The sequence below is a fragment of the Prionailurus bengalensis genome, chromosome D4 (assembly GCF_016509475.1).
Source record: "Prionailurus bengalensis isolate Pbe53 chromosome D4, Fcat_Pben_1.1_paternal_pri, whole genome shotgun sequence".
NCBI classification, from domain to species: Eukaryota; Metazoa; Chordata; class Mammalia; order Carnivora; family Felidae; genus Prionailurus; species Prionailurus bengalensis.
This window is the reverse complement of record NC_057359.1, coordinates 27,051,336-27,069,019: the sequence shown is the minus strand read 5'-3', so window position 1 is coordinate 27,069,019 and position 17,684 is coordinate 27,051,336. Positions and strand designations below refer to the sequence as shown.

General features: G+C 39.4%; 1 protein-coding gene across 8 annotated transcripts in view; it reads left to right on the top strand.

The window, feature by feature from the left end:
- Nucleotides 1-572: 572 nt before the first annotated feature.
- TUT7 (terminal uridylyl transferase 7) overlaps nt 573-17,684 on the top strand; it is a 61,530-nt gene continuing 44,418 nt past the window's right edge. For 3 of the 8 annotated variants that reach the window (XM_043566584.1, XM_043566579.1, XM_043566587.1), the window contains exons 1-10: nt 573-724; nt 1,906-2,456; nt 7,519-7,700; nt 8,011-8,127; nt 8,626-8,803; nt 10,402-10,490; nt 12,899-12,950; nt 13,878-13,947; nt 14,745-14,871; nt 16,694-16,813. In XM_043566584.1, coding sequence (XP_043422519.1) covers nt 1,937-2,456; nt 7,519-7,700; nt 8,011-8,127; nt 8,626-8,803; nt 10,402-10,490; nt 12,899-12,950; nt 13,878-13,947; nt 14,745-14,871; nt 16,694-16,813 — 1,455 coding nt within the window. In that variant the 5' untranslated portion in view covers nt 573-724; nt 1,906-1,936. Of the gene's footprint in view, nt 1,693-1,905; nt 2,457-7,518; nt 7,701-8,010; nt 8,128-8,625; nt 8,804-10,401; nt 10,491-12,898; nt 12,951-13,877; nt 13,948-14,744; nt 14,872-16,693; nt 16,814-17,684 lie in introns of all 8 variants that reach the window. The other 5 variants (XM_043566585.1, XM_043566581.1, XM_043566582.1 and 2 more) reach the window with 4 other exon arrangements.

Here is a 17,684-nt window from a genome sequence, read left to right as displayed (position 1 = left end):
AATTTCGAGCATGGTTCTCCCGGATCATCCTTTGCGATTACACAGACTCTCGAAAACACGGTTTTGTGTTGTTCAGTAAAACAAATCCGTAGCCACTCTAAGAAAAAAGCGAAGCATTTCCCTTGACCACACTGAGATCTGCGTGAACGGCTTAGATGCGGGCATTTCTAAGACCTCGCTGAAGCGTAATCGTCAGAAAAACAGCAAGAGCGCTACAAGGCCTCACATTCAGGCTGCACTTGCCCTGCACTCGCCCGCAACCAAGAGCATCCAGGGGCAAAGCCGCGCCGCCGGCGCACGAGCCGCCCGGGCTCCGCGCCTCCCGCGGAGCACAAGAGGCTTGCTCGCCCGCGCCTCCCGGGTGCTAGCGAGGCCTAGGAAGCCGGCCCCGGGAGAGGAGAGGAGGGGCGGAGCGGGGCACCCCGGCCAGACTCGACGCCGGAGCCCCGGAGGGTGCGCGCGACCGCGGCGGCGGCGGAAGCGGGCGGGGCGGGCCGGGGGCGGGGCGGAGGCGGGGCGGGGCGGAGGCGGGGCGGGGCGGCGGGCGGCCCTGCGGGCGCAGCGCGCGTTTCCGGCGTGCGCGGCGGAGCGCTCGGGCGGGGGCACCGCCGGCTTCGAATCGCGCACAATGAGACAGCGCTGAGCGCCGGAAGTGGGGCCGAAGGAAAACACGGAGAGGGAGCCCGGCCGGGACAGGAAGAGGCGGGGGACCGCGGCGGAGGTGGTGAGTGCTCCGGGGCGCCTTCTCCCCGCGTCCCTCCCAGACTCGCCTCCGGGGTGGGTCTCCGGTGGGTTCCCTCGTCTCCGGAGCAGAGGGCGGGCCCGGCCCGGGAGAAACGTTGGCTGCTTCCCCCGCCGGCCTCCTCGTCCCAGTTGCGAGGACCGGGGAGCCCCCAGGCCGGCGGGGACTGAGCTCCCGGGTTCGAGTCCGCATCTTCACTTTGTGTCAGACCCTGCCGGCGCCGGGGAAGAAGGGACTTGGGTGGAGGCACTCGACCCCGGCCCCCTGGCCGGCCGGGGGGACCCCGGAACCCCATCGAGGAGGCAGGTCACTTCCTGCTTCCTGGTCCCCGAGGTGGCTTCGTGGCCAGGAGTGCGGGGACGCCTCCTCTTTCTCTGCCTCCGGCTTCGAAGGGTGGAAACTGAGGCAGATCGGGGGTGGGGCGATCAGACGGGGGGTTGAAGAGGGAGAAATGCTGTTCTTGACAAAACCAAACTTGTTTGGGGTTAGAGAATGAGGACTGGGGAGGTGAACTGGACTTGTCTCTTGGTGGGAAACCCAGTCCCTTTCAGTAGAGGGGACTCTTGGTGGGGAGCGAGCCCCTCTTTAGCCCAGGCGACCGAAGCCTGTGGTTCTGGATAGTGGTAGTGAGGGGGAGCCGAAGCCCTTCCCTGGAGGTCGGAGAAGGGACAGAAAAGTGAAGCTGAGAGGAGATGAGCTACGTTCACACAAAGTTTTGGTTACTTTGTATAACACTTAAAAGTAATTGCCAACTTTTTTTTTTAAGACTGTTTCCGGAGCTTTCTAACAGCGTAGGCTTGGGATGAGGGTTTTGTTTTGTTTTGTGGAGGAGCGCTTTTGTTTTATAGGTAAAGCCAACCAACTTGGTGTGAGTAACATTTTTTTATACTGCAGTTCTCAAGACTGTAGGGAGCTTCCCTTAGTCACAGATGTAATCGTCACGTTAAATAGTAAGTACTAATTTTCATGGAGACTATTATAGGACTCAAGCAAGCCTCCCAACTTTGGGTGTAATGTGCTGATTATTAGGATGTGATGGAAATTAGGAAAGGAAGAGTTTCTTACAGACTTTTGAGCACCTGTGCAATAAACGTGTGGTATTTCACATGCTTGGTATGATATCTTGTTATGGTTTGATAATTTCCCAAAATGCCTTCTTCCAGGTGCAGAGTAAGAAAACTGAAGTCAAAGACCATGGGAGATGCCGCAAAACCTTATTTTGTGAAACGCGCTAAAGACCGAGGAACTATAGATGATGAGGATTTCAGAAGGGCTCACCCCCAGCAAGATTATTTAATAATGGATGACTATGTTAAAGGCCATAGCAGTAAAATGGAAAAAGGCCTTCCAAAAAAAAAATTAACACCAGGGAACTATGGGAATACCCCCAGAAAAGGACCATATGCTGTTTCCAGCAATCCCTATGCATTTAAAAACCCAATTTACAGTCAGCCCGCTTGGATGAATGACAACCACAAAGATCAGAGTAAGAGATGGCTCTCTGATGAACTTGCTGGTAATTCAGACAGCTGGAGGGAATTCAAACCGGGACCTAGAATTCCTGTTCTAAACCGACCAAGAAAAGACTCCTTTCAAGAAAGCGAAGATGGATATAGGTGGCAGGATGGACGAGGCTGCAGAACTGTAAGACGACTGTTTCATAAAGACTTGACAAGCCTAGAAACCATGTCAGAAATGGAAGCAGGAAGCCCTGGTAATGTGTTCCAACTTGTCAAGTGACAAGCCCAAAGTCGCAGTATCTTTTCTTTGTCATCCAAATGAGGTTTATTATTTTCAGCAATGCAGTTCCAATTTTTCATAGTCTCTGCTTATTTAATGCGAATACTCTTAAGAAAGAACTGTAATCGTGGCATTTGGGCAGCTTCAACACGTTGCATGTATTGGTCTCTTTAAAAGTTTACTGTGCCGTGAGGCTCGTTTTCCTTCGGTAAACATATTTCCCATTGGTGCTTTCTACAGAAGAGGGTGATGATATCCCCCTGGGGACTGTTTCATATTTTCTGAGTGGTGTATATGTATTTTCTAAATTATGTATTGTAATTTTGTATTTGAATAGTGAATGTGTCCATAATACAAATGACAGAATATAAAGCTAAAAAAAAAAAAAATCTTACTCGATGTAAATACACAATATAGACCACATAGATTTCCTGTCTCAGAGGATTATATGTCTTTTGGAGGGAGCATCGATCTCCAGAGGAGGATAGTCCAGGATTTTTTTTTTTTTTCTTTGCTCAACAGTGAGCTGCACGGCAAACAGACTGGGACACTTTAAGTTTCGAAAGTCAGAAATACAGATAAGTTTTGCCTTTTAGTTTCCGTAGAACCAAAACCCATTTCTAAGGGCCAGGTGTGCTTGATAATAATTGCCCCAAAGTGATTATTTATACATTTTTCTCAAAGGTGGATAGTAGATTTTGTCCATGTAGCCATAATTTCTATAAACAAGAAAATTATCTAATGGACAATAATTACTGAAATGAAATAAACTCATAAATATGAAGGAAAGAGTAAAACAGTATTTAGTCTGAAAATGCAAATTATGCTTGGAAAAATGGGCTTTTAAATTTATTGGCTGGGAGCCTTTTTTTAGTGACCATATAGAATGGGTGGCAAACTGGCCAGCACTTTAAAGTTGTTTGTTTGTTTGTTTGTTTGTTTGTTTGTTTTAAATTTAAATGCATCTAGGCAATATTGGCACTCTCCTAGGTGTCCAGAGGCCTTTTTCTTTCATGTTATCTCACAGTGGCCAGCTTACATTTCTGTATTTTACTGGTAAGGAGTTTGATTTTGTGACCTGGACATGTAGAATACTTAACAGAGAAAATGTCACTTATTTTTAGAGGGTCTTTTGATAGTATTAAATGAGAGAAAAGGTGCTGTTTTATATTTCTTAAGGTAGGAAAAGCAAGAGAAAATTCCTTGTATCAAAGAGTACAAACAGAATGAGGTGTTACAAAGGAATCAGTCAGGAGAGAAAATCTTGGCCTCATAAATCTTGAAGCTAGAAAGGATGCTAGAAAGAACTTGAAGGAAGTGTCTGATGCAGTGCTCTGTCGTGATATATCAAGGTAGAATCACAATTTTGCAAAGCAGGCAGCTGTGGCTTGGCAAGGTTAAATTTATCCAGACTGATTATGCTGGGTGGTAGATGAGGAAGTGAACCTGAAATTGAGTACTGTGCTGCTTTGGCCATTAAGGGCCTCACTGGACCTTGAATTTGACAGAGGGAAACGGAACATGTATTGATAATTTCTTGACTTTTGATTTGTGTTTTTCTTTTTAAAAGTCTGTGTACATTTAAGTATTTTTGTATTACTGTGTCCAGGTAGGACATGGACATTTTAACTTAGTTACCAGTAGTTTAAAAAAAAAAAAAAGTTGATCTTGAGTAGCATTATAGAAACAAAAAGATTTATAGAACGAAAGTTTGCAACCAGACAAATACTAATAGGGACTGTTAACAGACTGAAAGCCTCATATATGTATTCTTGTTTAGTCTGAAAAGCAACCAAAAAAGTTGCTTTTAAGTGGTTTTGAACAGGAAGTACATACTTTTACTATCCTTTTAATTGAAGGCAATCCCCAAACCCCCATATTCTCTCCATATGAAAAAGAGGTATGTTCTTTCACATTTGCTAAATGAAGGACTGCTCAGCTTCTAGCCCTTGAAAATCTTCAGAAAGGAAATAATTTTAAGCTGTGGTATAAAATTGCTTACTGTAGAGAGAAATTCAATTTGAAGTATAACTTTGCACTGCACTCAGGATCCTAAAAAGGATCTCGTTAAAGGGACTGAAATTTTCTTGAATCAGAATTATGTCTTAATAAGCAAGGGTCTCATTAAATGATGTGAGAAGATACAATGAAAATTATCTTAGAGTTGCTTTGTTTTTTAATACTTATTTTCTATCTTTCAGTTCTACGTTACCGCCCTGTACTTCATCCCTCACATATCCTAGATTGCCAATGTAATGTATTTGGGACAATGCCATTAGTGATCTTAGCTGGAAAATATCCACTCAAATACACATGTCCTTTGTGAATGGAATAATGGGCCATATGCAAATAAAATGTGGGAGACTTGGAATAGTGTATATAGAGAATTCATGTTACAAGACCCATGAGATGAGCTAGGTTGCCTTCCTCGAATTATGGGAACTCTTTAGCAGTACCCAGCTTTATCCTTCCAAGATTCCCGTCAATGAGATTTTACTTGCTATTTTTACCATGCAGTCCTGTGAAACTCAGTTCAGAAGGTGATACTGTCTTGTCAGTTACAGTCTGTTCTAAATGTGAATGGATATGGATTTTAGTAAGTTCTTTCCAGTTCTTACATTGTTAGATAAAAGGCTGGATTTCAGAATTCCATCCATGCTTCAATCTTTACTTCAAATCCTGTTAACTTTGATTTAGTCATGTGTCCCTGAACCAAGTTATTTTCTTGGGCCAGCATTTTCCCCATCTGTACAATGGGGATAACGTTAGCATCTATGACAGGATCACTGTAGGGATTAAACGAGGCAGTGCACATAAAGTGCTTGCATTGCATCTGTTGCATCAAAAAATACTCAGTAATGACAGCTGCTGTCATCATCATCTGAATTTCTGCAGCCATCCACTTCTCTGTATAAAAACAAGGAATGGGGTGCCTGGCTGGCTCAGTCTGTGGAGCGTGGGACTCTTGGTCTCAGGGTTGTGAGTTTGAGTCTCACGTTGGGTGTAGACATTACTTGAAAATAAAATGTTTAAAAAAGCAATAAGGAATTAATTGTACTCTTTGGAGGGAAATCGAAGTCACTCTGGAAAATGACAGCAAATAGGTGAGAAGCCTTTGTGATCAAGAAGGGAGGAGTTAAAGAAATTGGGTTCCATAGCAATTACAGTTTTGTAAGCTAATGTGGACTTTTCTAATGGGTATTGCACATATTAGTGTAAATCTCTAATGAGCGTCAAAGTAAGAAACTTATTATGAACACTGAAATCACAGATGTAATTATTTAGTGTAGACCTTGTAATGATAGGCAAATTACATGTGAATAGACACACAGCTAAGTTAAAAGAAGTTCTTGTCTCAGAAGTTTATGCAGACTGGGGTACCTGGGTAGCTCAGTCAGTTAAGCGTCCTAAGTGTCCAACTCCTGGTTTTGGCTCAGGTCATGATCTCACGGTTGGTGGGTTTGAGCCCTGCCTCAGGCTCTGCACTGATGGTGTGGAGCCTGTTCGGGATTCTCCATCTCCCTCTCTCTCTGCCCCTCCCCTGCTCTCTCTTTCTGAAAAATAAAACTTTAAAAAAAAAAAAAAAAGTTCATGCAGACCAAGAGCACTGTCCTTAAGATTATGATAAATTAATTGGGAGTAGAGGAGTGTTAAGTATTAAAGTAGACTGATTTTTGTCTGCAAATGATACTTACCTTTTAGTATTTTATTTGGTCCATTTTGATTGCCTTTTTAAAGAAACTATTTGTCCTAATACTTTAATTTCTTTTAATTGCCACATACTATCAAAGCTATTCACAGAATTTCACTATATATTCACCTGGTACTTTAAGCACAATGCTTGCTACTTTTTCTTTAGAGCTGTTCACAGTAGCTTTTTTCAAATTAGAGATCCTGTACCTCCCTTTTCTGACTCAGAATTTTTTTCAGTCAACTGATTCATTGTAAGTGCCATAGAAGAAATGAGTTCCACTGTAAACTTGACCTAGGAATTGGTTCATGCAGGGCTTTTCAGTACATTTCTATTTTGAAAGACTAATTTTTGGTAAGCCACTTAAACATTATTCAAACCATTTGTCACCATTTTAATTGGGGAAATGAGTTTTATTTTGATCATAGGTATTACTGGTAGCTTCATTTTCAGAGCTTGATAGAAGTTATCAAAGCTCTTGAAAACTATTGTTTATAGATCAATCCCACAGTCATCTTCAGTTTCCCAGATAGAAAAGTTGTAAGTTTAAAAAAAGGAAAAAAGTTTTATTAGTTACAAAGCTTGTAGAACTAACAGCAGAGTTTAAATGAATTAGTCTGTACATACAGAAAACTTTTTTTCCAACTACTGGTCGTTTTTCTTTGAAATGTGCTTAGTGTGCAGGCTGTTTAAAGAAGCTAAAATGAAAGTAAAGATAAGATGGGAACTAGTCCTCAGTAAATAAAATTTTGGCCTGGACTTCTTGTATGAATATGGGAGGAGGGCCCAATCACATGAAAGGTAAATTTACAACTAGATGATGGATTTTCACTCCAGATAAGAATGTAGTTGCTTTCTGACTTCTTTGGAGATAACCCTGTTGTCCTTTGCTCTGTTGAGCTTGTTCACTTACAAAAAATGAAAGCACATATGGATAGTTTTCATTGGAATGGCAAGTATACTTACAGGCACACTAGAATATGATACATTAACATTGTAATTATGACATACTAGGTATATTAGAATTCCAAGTATGCTTGCCTTCAGAGGATAATTTTTACTATTGCTTGAGTATGGGAGCACACCAGGAAGAAATGAGAAAATCACATTGGTTGAAATGGATTCTTTTTCAGTGTTCCAAAAAGAGGATTTCTGAGGACTGATGTGTCCAGATGAGGTGGTTAATGAATATTCACGCATTTTATCCATGGAAGAGCTTTCCTTTTGCTGTGTTCAGATGTCATTCTGATAATCACATGATTTACGTCATAAATATGTACGGTCTGCTTTTTCATCAGAGCAGTATTATTCAATATTGCCAATAATATTTTCCCCCTAACTTAAGAAAACAAGAAGCAGAGATCCAGACCTCGGAAGCCACGGAGGTCTAGAAATGAGGAAAATGAGCAGGACGGAGACTTGGAAGGCCCGGTGATTGATGAGTCTGTGCTTTCAATGAAAGAGCTCCTGGGCTTACAGCAGGCAGAGGAGCGATTAAAGAGAGACTTCATTGACAGGCTCAAAAGGGTAATGTCTTTTATTTGTTACTTAAAATCGTTGTCTTGGTTTAAACTGTGTTAGTAATTGGGAATATGTGCTTTGAGGAGTCAGGTATCCTACTGTAGTTATTAGTATTTAAGGACTACAGGTTAAAAAATAAAAGTGATAGTTTGATTTAATAGTTACTTCAAAAAAAATGACTATTGAGATAGTAAAGAGTGACAATAATATATTAACAGCTTTGAAAGTGATGGGGAAATCATTTCTGGCTAATTTTTGTTTGCCTGTATTTTGGAAGATACATATATATGTCTCTATAAATCTCTTCGAATTACAGCGACCAAGAAACTACCCTACAGCTAAGTACACCTGCAAACTTTGTGATGTTTTAATTGAATCCATTGCATTTGCCCATAAGCATATCAAAGAGAAGAGGCACAAGAAAAACATTAAGGTAACTTTAATGCAACCCAAACAAATATGTTTTACTTTTCAGTTGTTTTTACTTGTCATCTTTTGACTTTCCTCCCTTTAAGACTGTGATATTAATAACATGACTATATTATTGGATTTATTTTAGCCAAAATACTTTACATTGGTCAGGTATGTTTTGCGGGACAGTCTTGTGAATTTCTTTAAGAACAGTATCAGGATGAATGAAGTCATTAATAGGACATAGGTATATGCCCTTATGCCAGTCATGATAAAGCAGATAATTTGTCATTACTGTTTTAATGTTCTTTCCCTGCATTTTTTCCTAATTCCTGCCTTCTGTTACCACTTTATGTGCATAAAGAAGCATATAGGTTTGATGAGATGAAGACTAACACAGCTAAGGTGAGAGGGAGAGCTAAGAAAAATAATTCCAGAGTATTCTACAGGGTGTTGTCTCAGTGAATGGTAGAAGGTAAAAACTGTGAGTCATTTTTAATCTCAATATTGATCTTAAAAGGAGAAGCAGGAGGAAGAGTTGCTCACTACGTTACCCCCGCCTACACCCTCCCAGATAAATGCAATTGGTATTGCCATTGACAAAGTGGTACAGGAGTTTGGCTTACACAATGAGAACTTGGAACAGAGACTAGAAATTAAACGTATCATGGAAAATGTGTTCCAACACAAGTTACCAGGTATTTTCTAGATTTGTTTTTCTATTTAGCTACCTAAAAGTACCTCATTCATTTTTCCTACGAGTAGCGATTTTCATCTAACAGAACTTGATTTGCCGTGTCCTGAAGCTCTTAGTTTTTTGTGTGTTTTTGTTTCTCCTGGCTTTTCCCTAAGGTAACAAAGACTTTTACGTGCATTGTTTTTAAACCTGTTTTCACTATGAATTTCATTGTACACAGGTACTTTAAATGCCCCATATTATTGGGGCACTGTGAATCCCTTGTGCATATATTTGTTTACTTTCCTGTCTCTTTAAATTGACATAATATTTTGAGTTAAGAAGTACATTTGAGCAATTTTCAGGTTAGATGTACCAGAAAAGTTCTGTTTAACCACTTTTCAAAAGAATTGCAACATTTATAATGAGCTCTGAAAACTATTTTGTAATAGATCTTGTGTGCTGTTGGTTAATTTTCCAAGTTTTGCCCGTGGAGCCAGAGAAAACTATTTTATAGAAAGCTCCACAAGTGATTCTGACCCACAGTGAGAGTTGGAATCACTATTCAGAATTTATCACCATATCACCCATAGAATTGTTTGTTCTACTGAGAAATCATTCATATAGTACATCATTCATGCTTCTGTATACTTTCATAAAAATAAAGGGCAGATATCTGTTCATTTCATCGTTTCTGTGTCTCATCCTTTACATTGTAGACAAGTTCCTGAAAAGGCATATGTAATTTCAATAATTTTTGCCATAGATTTCCATTGTAAAACTGAATGTACTTTGTCACAGAAGACTGTTACAACTCAAAGAAATCACTTGATTTAACCTTAAAAACCCCACAAAAAAAAATCCCTTGATGAGAAGGAATAATTTTTTGGCACAATGGTAGTAAACGGTAAAACTTAGCAGGGAAAATGCTGTATGTAAATATAGGCAGGACACACACACACACACACACACACACACACACCCCTTCGTCTGAAGAGTGAATTGCTTATTGCCTAGCATTTTAAGTTAGTATCAGTGATATAATTATTTTCAAAAGTTTTCTGAAATAGAGTATATTATGTTAAGGGCTTTTTTGTTCATAATGAGTATTCCTACTGAAAAGTAACCTTATGCTGAAGGTCATTTTTATGGTTATTTTACTGAACATGATCTTTATAGTAAATTACATCTATGCATGTTTTATAAAAGGTAAAATGTTTCCGTTAACTCTTTAATATACTATCAAGTTTATAGATCTGAGACAAAGTTAGGCAGCCTTTTTTGACTTTCACATTGTAAAAATCATTGCAAATAGTATTTTCTGCACAAAATGAAAAGTAATAATTTAGAAATTTTTTTAGACATGTTTTACACTTGACATGAAAAGCGTGGCTGTTAAGCTAAACCACAGACAGTATAGCCTTCCCTGTTACATAAAATAAAAATGAAGACAACAGCAGAGAGTCAACGATTCCTTTTAGTTTGTTTATGCCAGACTTGAATACTGTCTTTCTTTCATGTGTAGTTTTAATTGGTGATTCCATTCCTGAAATAGCAGTGTTTTGTTATGACTTTTGAGAAATTTCACTTTATTTATGACTTACTTAATTTTTTTTTCAGATTGTTCTCTGAGATTATATGGGTCATCCTGTAGCAGATTGGGTTTCAGAAATTCAGATGTAAACATCGACATTCAATTTCCAGCCATTGTAAGTACAAAATGAAATGTTGGAATTTTCACAGAGTGGTATGGAAATTCTTTTTTTCAAATATGAGCTATGTATTGATATGTTTTAGATATTTGAAAATAGTGTAAATGTATTGGTGGCAGCTTTTTTTCCCTAAAATTTCAAGTTTTATGCTCTTCTGCCTACTTTAATGGGGCTTTTTAGATTCTGTTATCTTAAGAAGGTTAAATTATCTTGGTAAAGTCAACTTTCCTAACATCAGAGAATTTCAGATTTTAAACCGTGTGTACATGTAAACATTTTTGACCCAAAAGCTCAATTCGCTCCTGAGTTTCCTCTTCTATACATCTACTTTGTTAAAGAATTGTGCTTTTAAAGAACCACACCTAGCCTGGATTTCTGGTTTAATGTAATTTAAAAAGATGTTGATGATTCAAAATTTTGAACCTGGAAGGCACTTTCGTAGATTATCTATTTATCTGTTGGTGGTTCCCCAGGCCAGGTTGCAGATGGCTTATGCCCATTTGCCTGGGTTGCTAGTTAATAAAGAAGGTTCCTGTGGAGGTTCCTCAAAAAATTAAAAATAGATCTACCTTATGACCTGGCAATAGCACTGCTAAGAATTTACCCAAGAGATACAGGAGTGCTGATGCATAGGGGCACTTGTACCCCAATGTTTATAGCTGCATTTTCAGCAATAGCCAAATTATGGAAAGAGCCTAAATGTCCATAAACTGACAAATGGATAAAGAAGATGTGGTTTATATATACAATGGAATACTACTTGGTAATGAGAAAGAGTGAAATCTGGCCATTTGTAGCAATGTGGATGGAACTAGAGGGTATTAAGCTAAGTGAAATAAGTCAGGCAGAGAAAGACAGATACCATATGTTTTCACTCATATGTGGATCCCCTCCCCCCTGGAGGAAAAAAAAGATACAGAGAGGGAGGGAGGCAAACCATAAGAGACTCTGAAATACTGAGAACAACCTGAGGGTTGATGGGGGATGGGGGAGAGGGGAAAGTGGGTGATGGGCATTGAGGAGGGCACCTGTTGGGATGAGCACTGAGTGTTGTATGGAAACCAATTTGACAATAAATTATATTTAATTAAAAAAATAAGGGGCTCCTGGGTGGCGCAGTCGGTTGAGCGCCGACTTCAGCCAGGTCACGATCTCGCACTCCGTGAGTTCGAGCCCCGCGTCAGGCTCTGGGCTGATGGCTCAGAGCCTGGAGCCTGTTTCCTGTTCTGTGTGTCCCTCTCTCTCTGCCCCTCCCCCGTTCATGCTCTGTCTCTCTCCCAAAAATAAATAAACGTTGAAAAAAAAAATTTTTTTAATAAATAAATAAATAAATAAACAAACAAACAAATAAATAAAAATAAAGGGAAGCACCCTATATGTCTATTTTACAACCACCCCTTTCTTGCCATCCCTAACTGCTATAGCTACATAGTCAACTGACCAATAGATTCTACTCTTCCTTTAACCTTAAATTCTGATGAGTAATTTACCAGTATAGTGGTTATTTTAGTCTCATCATTCATTTAGCAAATATTCACTGAGTCCATGTTGTATGCCAGGAACTACACTAGATTCCAGAGGACAAAACAGGTAGGATTTCTCCCTCATGGAACTCATAGCTGGTGGAGGAGATAAGTAATTACATCTATACGATTGATTGTAATGAGAGCTATGCAGGGGAACAAGGTTCTGTGACAGAAAAGAACAAGGGATGTGTAGATCCAGTAGTCATGAAGGTCCCCTTTGAAGTGATAACATTTAAGCTAGGCTCTAAATGATGAATAAGAGTGGAGAAGTGAAAGGGTAAGTGTTTGGGGCAGAGGAAGCAGCGTTTGCAAACACCCTAAATCAGTATGAGTGTGACCTATTCAAGTTGCTGAAGGGATTGTATAGCCAAGGTGGAGGGACCAAGAGAAAGAAGCAGCATTAAGGTAGGATAGACTAGAGCCCAACATGCTGGATCTGTGGGCCATGGGAAAGTTGCACTGTGACCTAAGGGCAATAAGAAGCCATTGAGAGTTTTAAGGAGAGGCATGACTAGGTCTGATTTATGACGTTAAGTGGTTTTGGTTCCTATGCAGACCAAGGATTGGAGAGAGGCAGGGCTAAAGTAGTCTTCTAGAGGAGAGGTGATATTAACAGTGTCATGTCTTTGAGATGTGCTGTGAGGCCGATTACCTCAGGAATGAGTTAATCAGGAGTTAACTGTGTAACTGGTCTCTTGCCCTCATCTGGTGCTCATCTCTCATGCCTCTGTTGTGTGCACATAGCATGATTAATTACTTGGGTAGCAGTGTGCTTTCTAATTTGGAAAGGTCTTTGGATAACTTCAGATGACTGTGTATTATCTCAATGAAATAGAAGTATATATGGATTCCTGATGTATTCATTGATTTGTTTCCTAGATGTCTCAGCCAGACGTTCTCTTACTTGTTCAAGAATGTTTAAAGAACAGCGGTAAGGCCAAACTCTTCCCATATTTTGCTCTTAATTGTTTTATTTTCTCTGTAATTTAGATATATCTTATTTGTCAGATGTTGAAAATAGGAAGTCATGTGTCTTTTAATTATTTCTCTGGGTAATATCCAAACAGAAAACCAAAGCAAATGCCCATGAATTATTAGCTAGTTGGGAGTCCTGCTAATTGTTCCACAATGCAAAATAACTGTTTTGTAAGTAAAGTTTTTAGCTTGCTGATAATGTCACAATTTGTAAAGATTGAGTCCTAAACCCAGACTGAAAAGATGCAAACTACGTAAAATTTACTCTTGAGGGCAAAACTAAAGTGTGATCTGCTTTATTCTTTAACTTAATACTTTATAGACGATAAACAGATGCGACCCAACTCTGATTAATAACTCAGCAAACACTTGTTCCCGGTTAGGGTTACTAGTCATCCGGAGTAATGTCCAGCTTAGGACTTTGAGTTTTTAATGCTCTCCGTAGGCCTCATTAAACTGTCTCATCTCAATTAGTCTTTCCCATCCTTCTTGTTTTGGTTGACTGAAACATTTAAACATTTCTTCTTACTTCAGTCAAGATGTATTTTGAGCCCAGATATTTTAGTAGTTTTTGCAGCAATTTTGTTTTCCAGTGTCCTGTCCACATTTCGAATTACCTGATCCACATAACACTTACCTGTCCTGATCCAGTAATGTAGTCGTTTCTAATCAAACGTGAATTTTGCGAAATGAAGGTTTTAAGTTAATGTGATTACTTGATTATTGTACATAATACTGTTCTCCTTTTCAAGTCATCTCAGCTTTATTTCATAATCATCTTTCAAAAGGCTGAACAGATTAAGTCACAACTTGTACTTTATCTAGTTCTGCTTTTAAACAGAATTTAATTAACCTACTTAATATTTTTTTCTTCTTTCCTCAGAGTCTTTTGTTGATGTTGACGCAGACTTCCATGCTAGGGTACCAGTGGTGGTGTGCAGAGAAAAGCAAAGGTCTCTGTTTCTTTAAGCTGTTTATATATTAAATAGAAACTTGCCAGAAGCACATGTACTTTATTATCTTCATGTCCAGTTTCTAGAATAACAGGCTTCTTATGTGGTTAATTTCACAGGCTCACTATTAGCATTCTCTCTATACTTTTGGCATTTGATGCAGTAGGAAAAGGTGTTTTATTTTAAGAAGAATAGAATTATTTGAAAGGAAGTATAGGGAGGAAGCATCTTGACCCATTTGGTTTCAGTATAAAACAGCTTTATCAAATCATTACTTGATCGAGCCGCCTTACATTGCCATCCTTTTCAGCAGCATTTTTAGCAGCGCTGAATAACAATTAGTGTGACTTCCCCCATGTGTCTCTTCCTCCATCTGGAAGCATCATCACCACGTTAAATGGATGGTTTGTAGGCTGTAATGAGTCTTCATTAGGCAGATTCCTCCAACTCTTGGGAAAACACTCTTTTATTCTTACAAAGATGAATCCATACTCTCATTTGAAACATCTTACAGTATTTTCCTTATTTTCATTTCCCCTCAGAAATAGTTTTAGTCTATGAAAATACAAAGTTCTAGTTCTGAAAAATAAAATTCGCTCAGAGAGTAGCTGCCCTATCTTTTTCTTAATGCAATGGCCTAAATAACCCATAAAGATTTGGTAAGTTTTTAATTTTCATTTTGAAGATCTTTATTATCAGTATAAATTAGTTGTCAGTGTTTAAAAGATACCTGATACCTGCATAACACTTTTTATCCTTCTCTTTTTCTCTCCCATCCCCACCCTTTACCCCACCAGTGGTCTTCTTTGTAAAGTGAGTGCAGGAAATGAAAATGCTTGTCTGACAACAAACCATTTAACTGCCCTTGGAAAACTTGAATCAAAGCTGGTTCCTTTGGTGATTGCGTTTAGGTACTGGGCAAAGGTAGGTTTGAGTTCTTTAAATGCGCAAATACATACTATGTATGGATAAACAGTATGCTTTGATTTTTGCGTGGTTAATTTAATCTTAAATGTTTGGATGCATATTTATAGACATGAAGGGAATAGGCATCTGAGTATTGGAACAGAAATTTTAATGTCTACGGAAAGGAAAATTTAGTATTTCTGTTTCACTATAACAGTATTGCTCAAAAGATCAAAATGATTTATAGTGCTTATTAAAAATCAGATTTATAGGTCAAATCCCAGAGGATATGGTCCAAGAATTTACATTCTAACTAGTTTCCCAAGGTGATTGTTAGGCACAGGAAAGTTTGAGATAAACCTTCTCATACCATTTCCAATAATGTACCCAGAGACTCCAAAAATGGAAGCCACTCTCTCGTCGTGCTTACGTTTCTATAATGTTTTAACTATGACATCTCAATATTTATTAAGCACTTAGTATTTCCTTAAAACATAAGGTCCCATCATGATTATAAAATTGAGATTCTGGGTAGGTGCTTTGTAGAGAAAAGCCAAAGCTTTACTAATTAAGATATGACAGTAACAGTAGGTAGTCCCTGTTGCCCCAGTCCGGGATAAACAGGGGACTGCTTTACCCTTAACTGGGTGAGTTGATAATTACAATATGCCATCCTTTGAAAGCTGCTTCCTGCTTCATCCCTAAGTAGGCTATGCTCTTAAATTGTTTTTCCTGTTAGTGCTAATGAATTTGCCTACATTCTCTCCCCAATCATCTTTTTGACCAATGCGTGAATTTTCAAGGCAGTAGCTTCAGATGAGGGGACCACTAAACTGAGCAGAGCCAGTTGGCTTGTATTTGGGATTGAACTGTCATTTTGATTACATTAATAAGTGGGCTTTTTTAAAAAATATTTATTTATTTTGATAGAGAGAGAGAGAGAGAGAGAGAGAGAGCGCGCGTGCATGAGTGGGGGTGGGGCAGAGAGAGAATCCCAAGCAGACTCCACTCTGCCAGCACAGAGCCTGGGGCTCAAACTCACCAGCGGTGAGATCATGACCCTGAGCTGAAGTCAAGAGATGAGCCAACCAGGAACCCCATGATTTCATAAATAAGTGTTTTCACCAAGTGAGTGGATTTGCCGTGGGTGTCAAAAAATGAAATAACACGGGCACCTGGGTGTTTCAGTCGGTTGAGTGTCTGACTGTTGATCTTGGCTCAAGTCATGATCTCAGGGTTGGTTGGTGAGTTCAAGCCCCACATCTGGCTCTGCGCTGACAGTGTGGAGCCTGCTTGGGGTTTTCTCTCTTTGCTGCTCCCCAACTTGTGCACACATGTGCACGTGCTCTTTCTCTCAAAATAAATAAACTAAAGTTTTTAAAAAAATGAAATAACAAATATTAGTTTAATTAACGAGATTAAAATTTGAAATTGAAGTTGCCACTCAACCACAGTAAGTGGTTGCTTCAAAAGTATGAGGAAGTTTTATTTTTTGTCATTGTGGTGTTCTATTCTGAGAAGTAAAACCATCTAACACACAGGAATGAAGTTACACGTTTGTTTGGTTGGGTTTTTTTAATGTTTATTTATTTTTGAGAGACAGTGCAAGTGAAAGAGGGGCAGAGAGAAGGGGACGGGATCTGAAGCAGGCCCTGTGCCGACAGCAGCGAGTCCAGTGTGGGGCTCGAACTCACGAACCACAGGATCAGAACCTGAGCCAAAGTCAGACACTCAAGCGACTGGGCCACCCACGTGTCCCGAAGTTAGAGGTGTTCGAAAAAATTGTGTAAATGATACGTTGATAGAAAAGAACGTTTACTCTTTTTTCTCTCATTTGTAGCTTTGCAGTATAGATCACCCTGAAGAAGGAGGTTTGCCACCATACGTGTTCGCCCTGATGGCCATTTTCTTTCTGCAACAGAGGAAAGAACCCCTTCTGCCTGTTTATCTAGGATCATGGGTATAACATTTTTTTGCTTATATATCTGATAGTGATTTTATTACAGGGCCACAGTTGCTTACGCATAATTTCAAAATCTAAAAACCTAACCAGAACTGACATGAATTTGTTTTTCCTCTTAGTCTGAACATTCATGCCTCTCACTGCTGAAATATTAATGTATTTGACTACAAGATGCTGGCCTGTACTGTGCTAGGGGTAGCAATAGTTCTCTAAACTGAGAACCCTCTTAATTTGTGAAACACACATGAGCCTAAGGGTTTTAAACAAGAGAATGTGAACCTGAATTAAATTTATCCTTTGGTACATACTTCCTCTGAGTATGACTAGATACTTGAATTTACAAATCACCTCCAGACAGACTGCATGAAGCATTTGGTTGCTGTAACTTTCTGTTTCTAGTCTCTCAGCCCTCTGCATTCCCCATTCCCTGTGAAACAAAAGGAAGGAGTTGAGATTGCTGGCTGTACTGCAAGATGCAGAGCATTGTCACCGCTTGAGTAATATTTTCGTGTTTAAGATGATTCAGAATTCAGTGATGTGGCCGCTCTTTCCTGCATAGATTAAGGTTGAATTGGTTTATTCAAATAGGATTTAAGGAGAAACCGTCTCAAAGTCAAGATACCATTCTCATCCTCTTAGAAACCTCACTTTTAAACCCTAAGTGTTTATCTTGAGAACATCTTATATGTACACTTCCTGTATAAAAAGTCTCCCTTGGTGAAAAGCTTATTTGGGCACATTTGGTATTTTAACCACTTTTCTTCCTACTGTACCCAGGATTCTCATCATTTAAGGAGAGTATGTTCTATGGCAGTAGCTCTTACCTATGGGTACATAGCAAAATTGTATGATTATAGGGAAAAGTTTT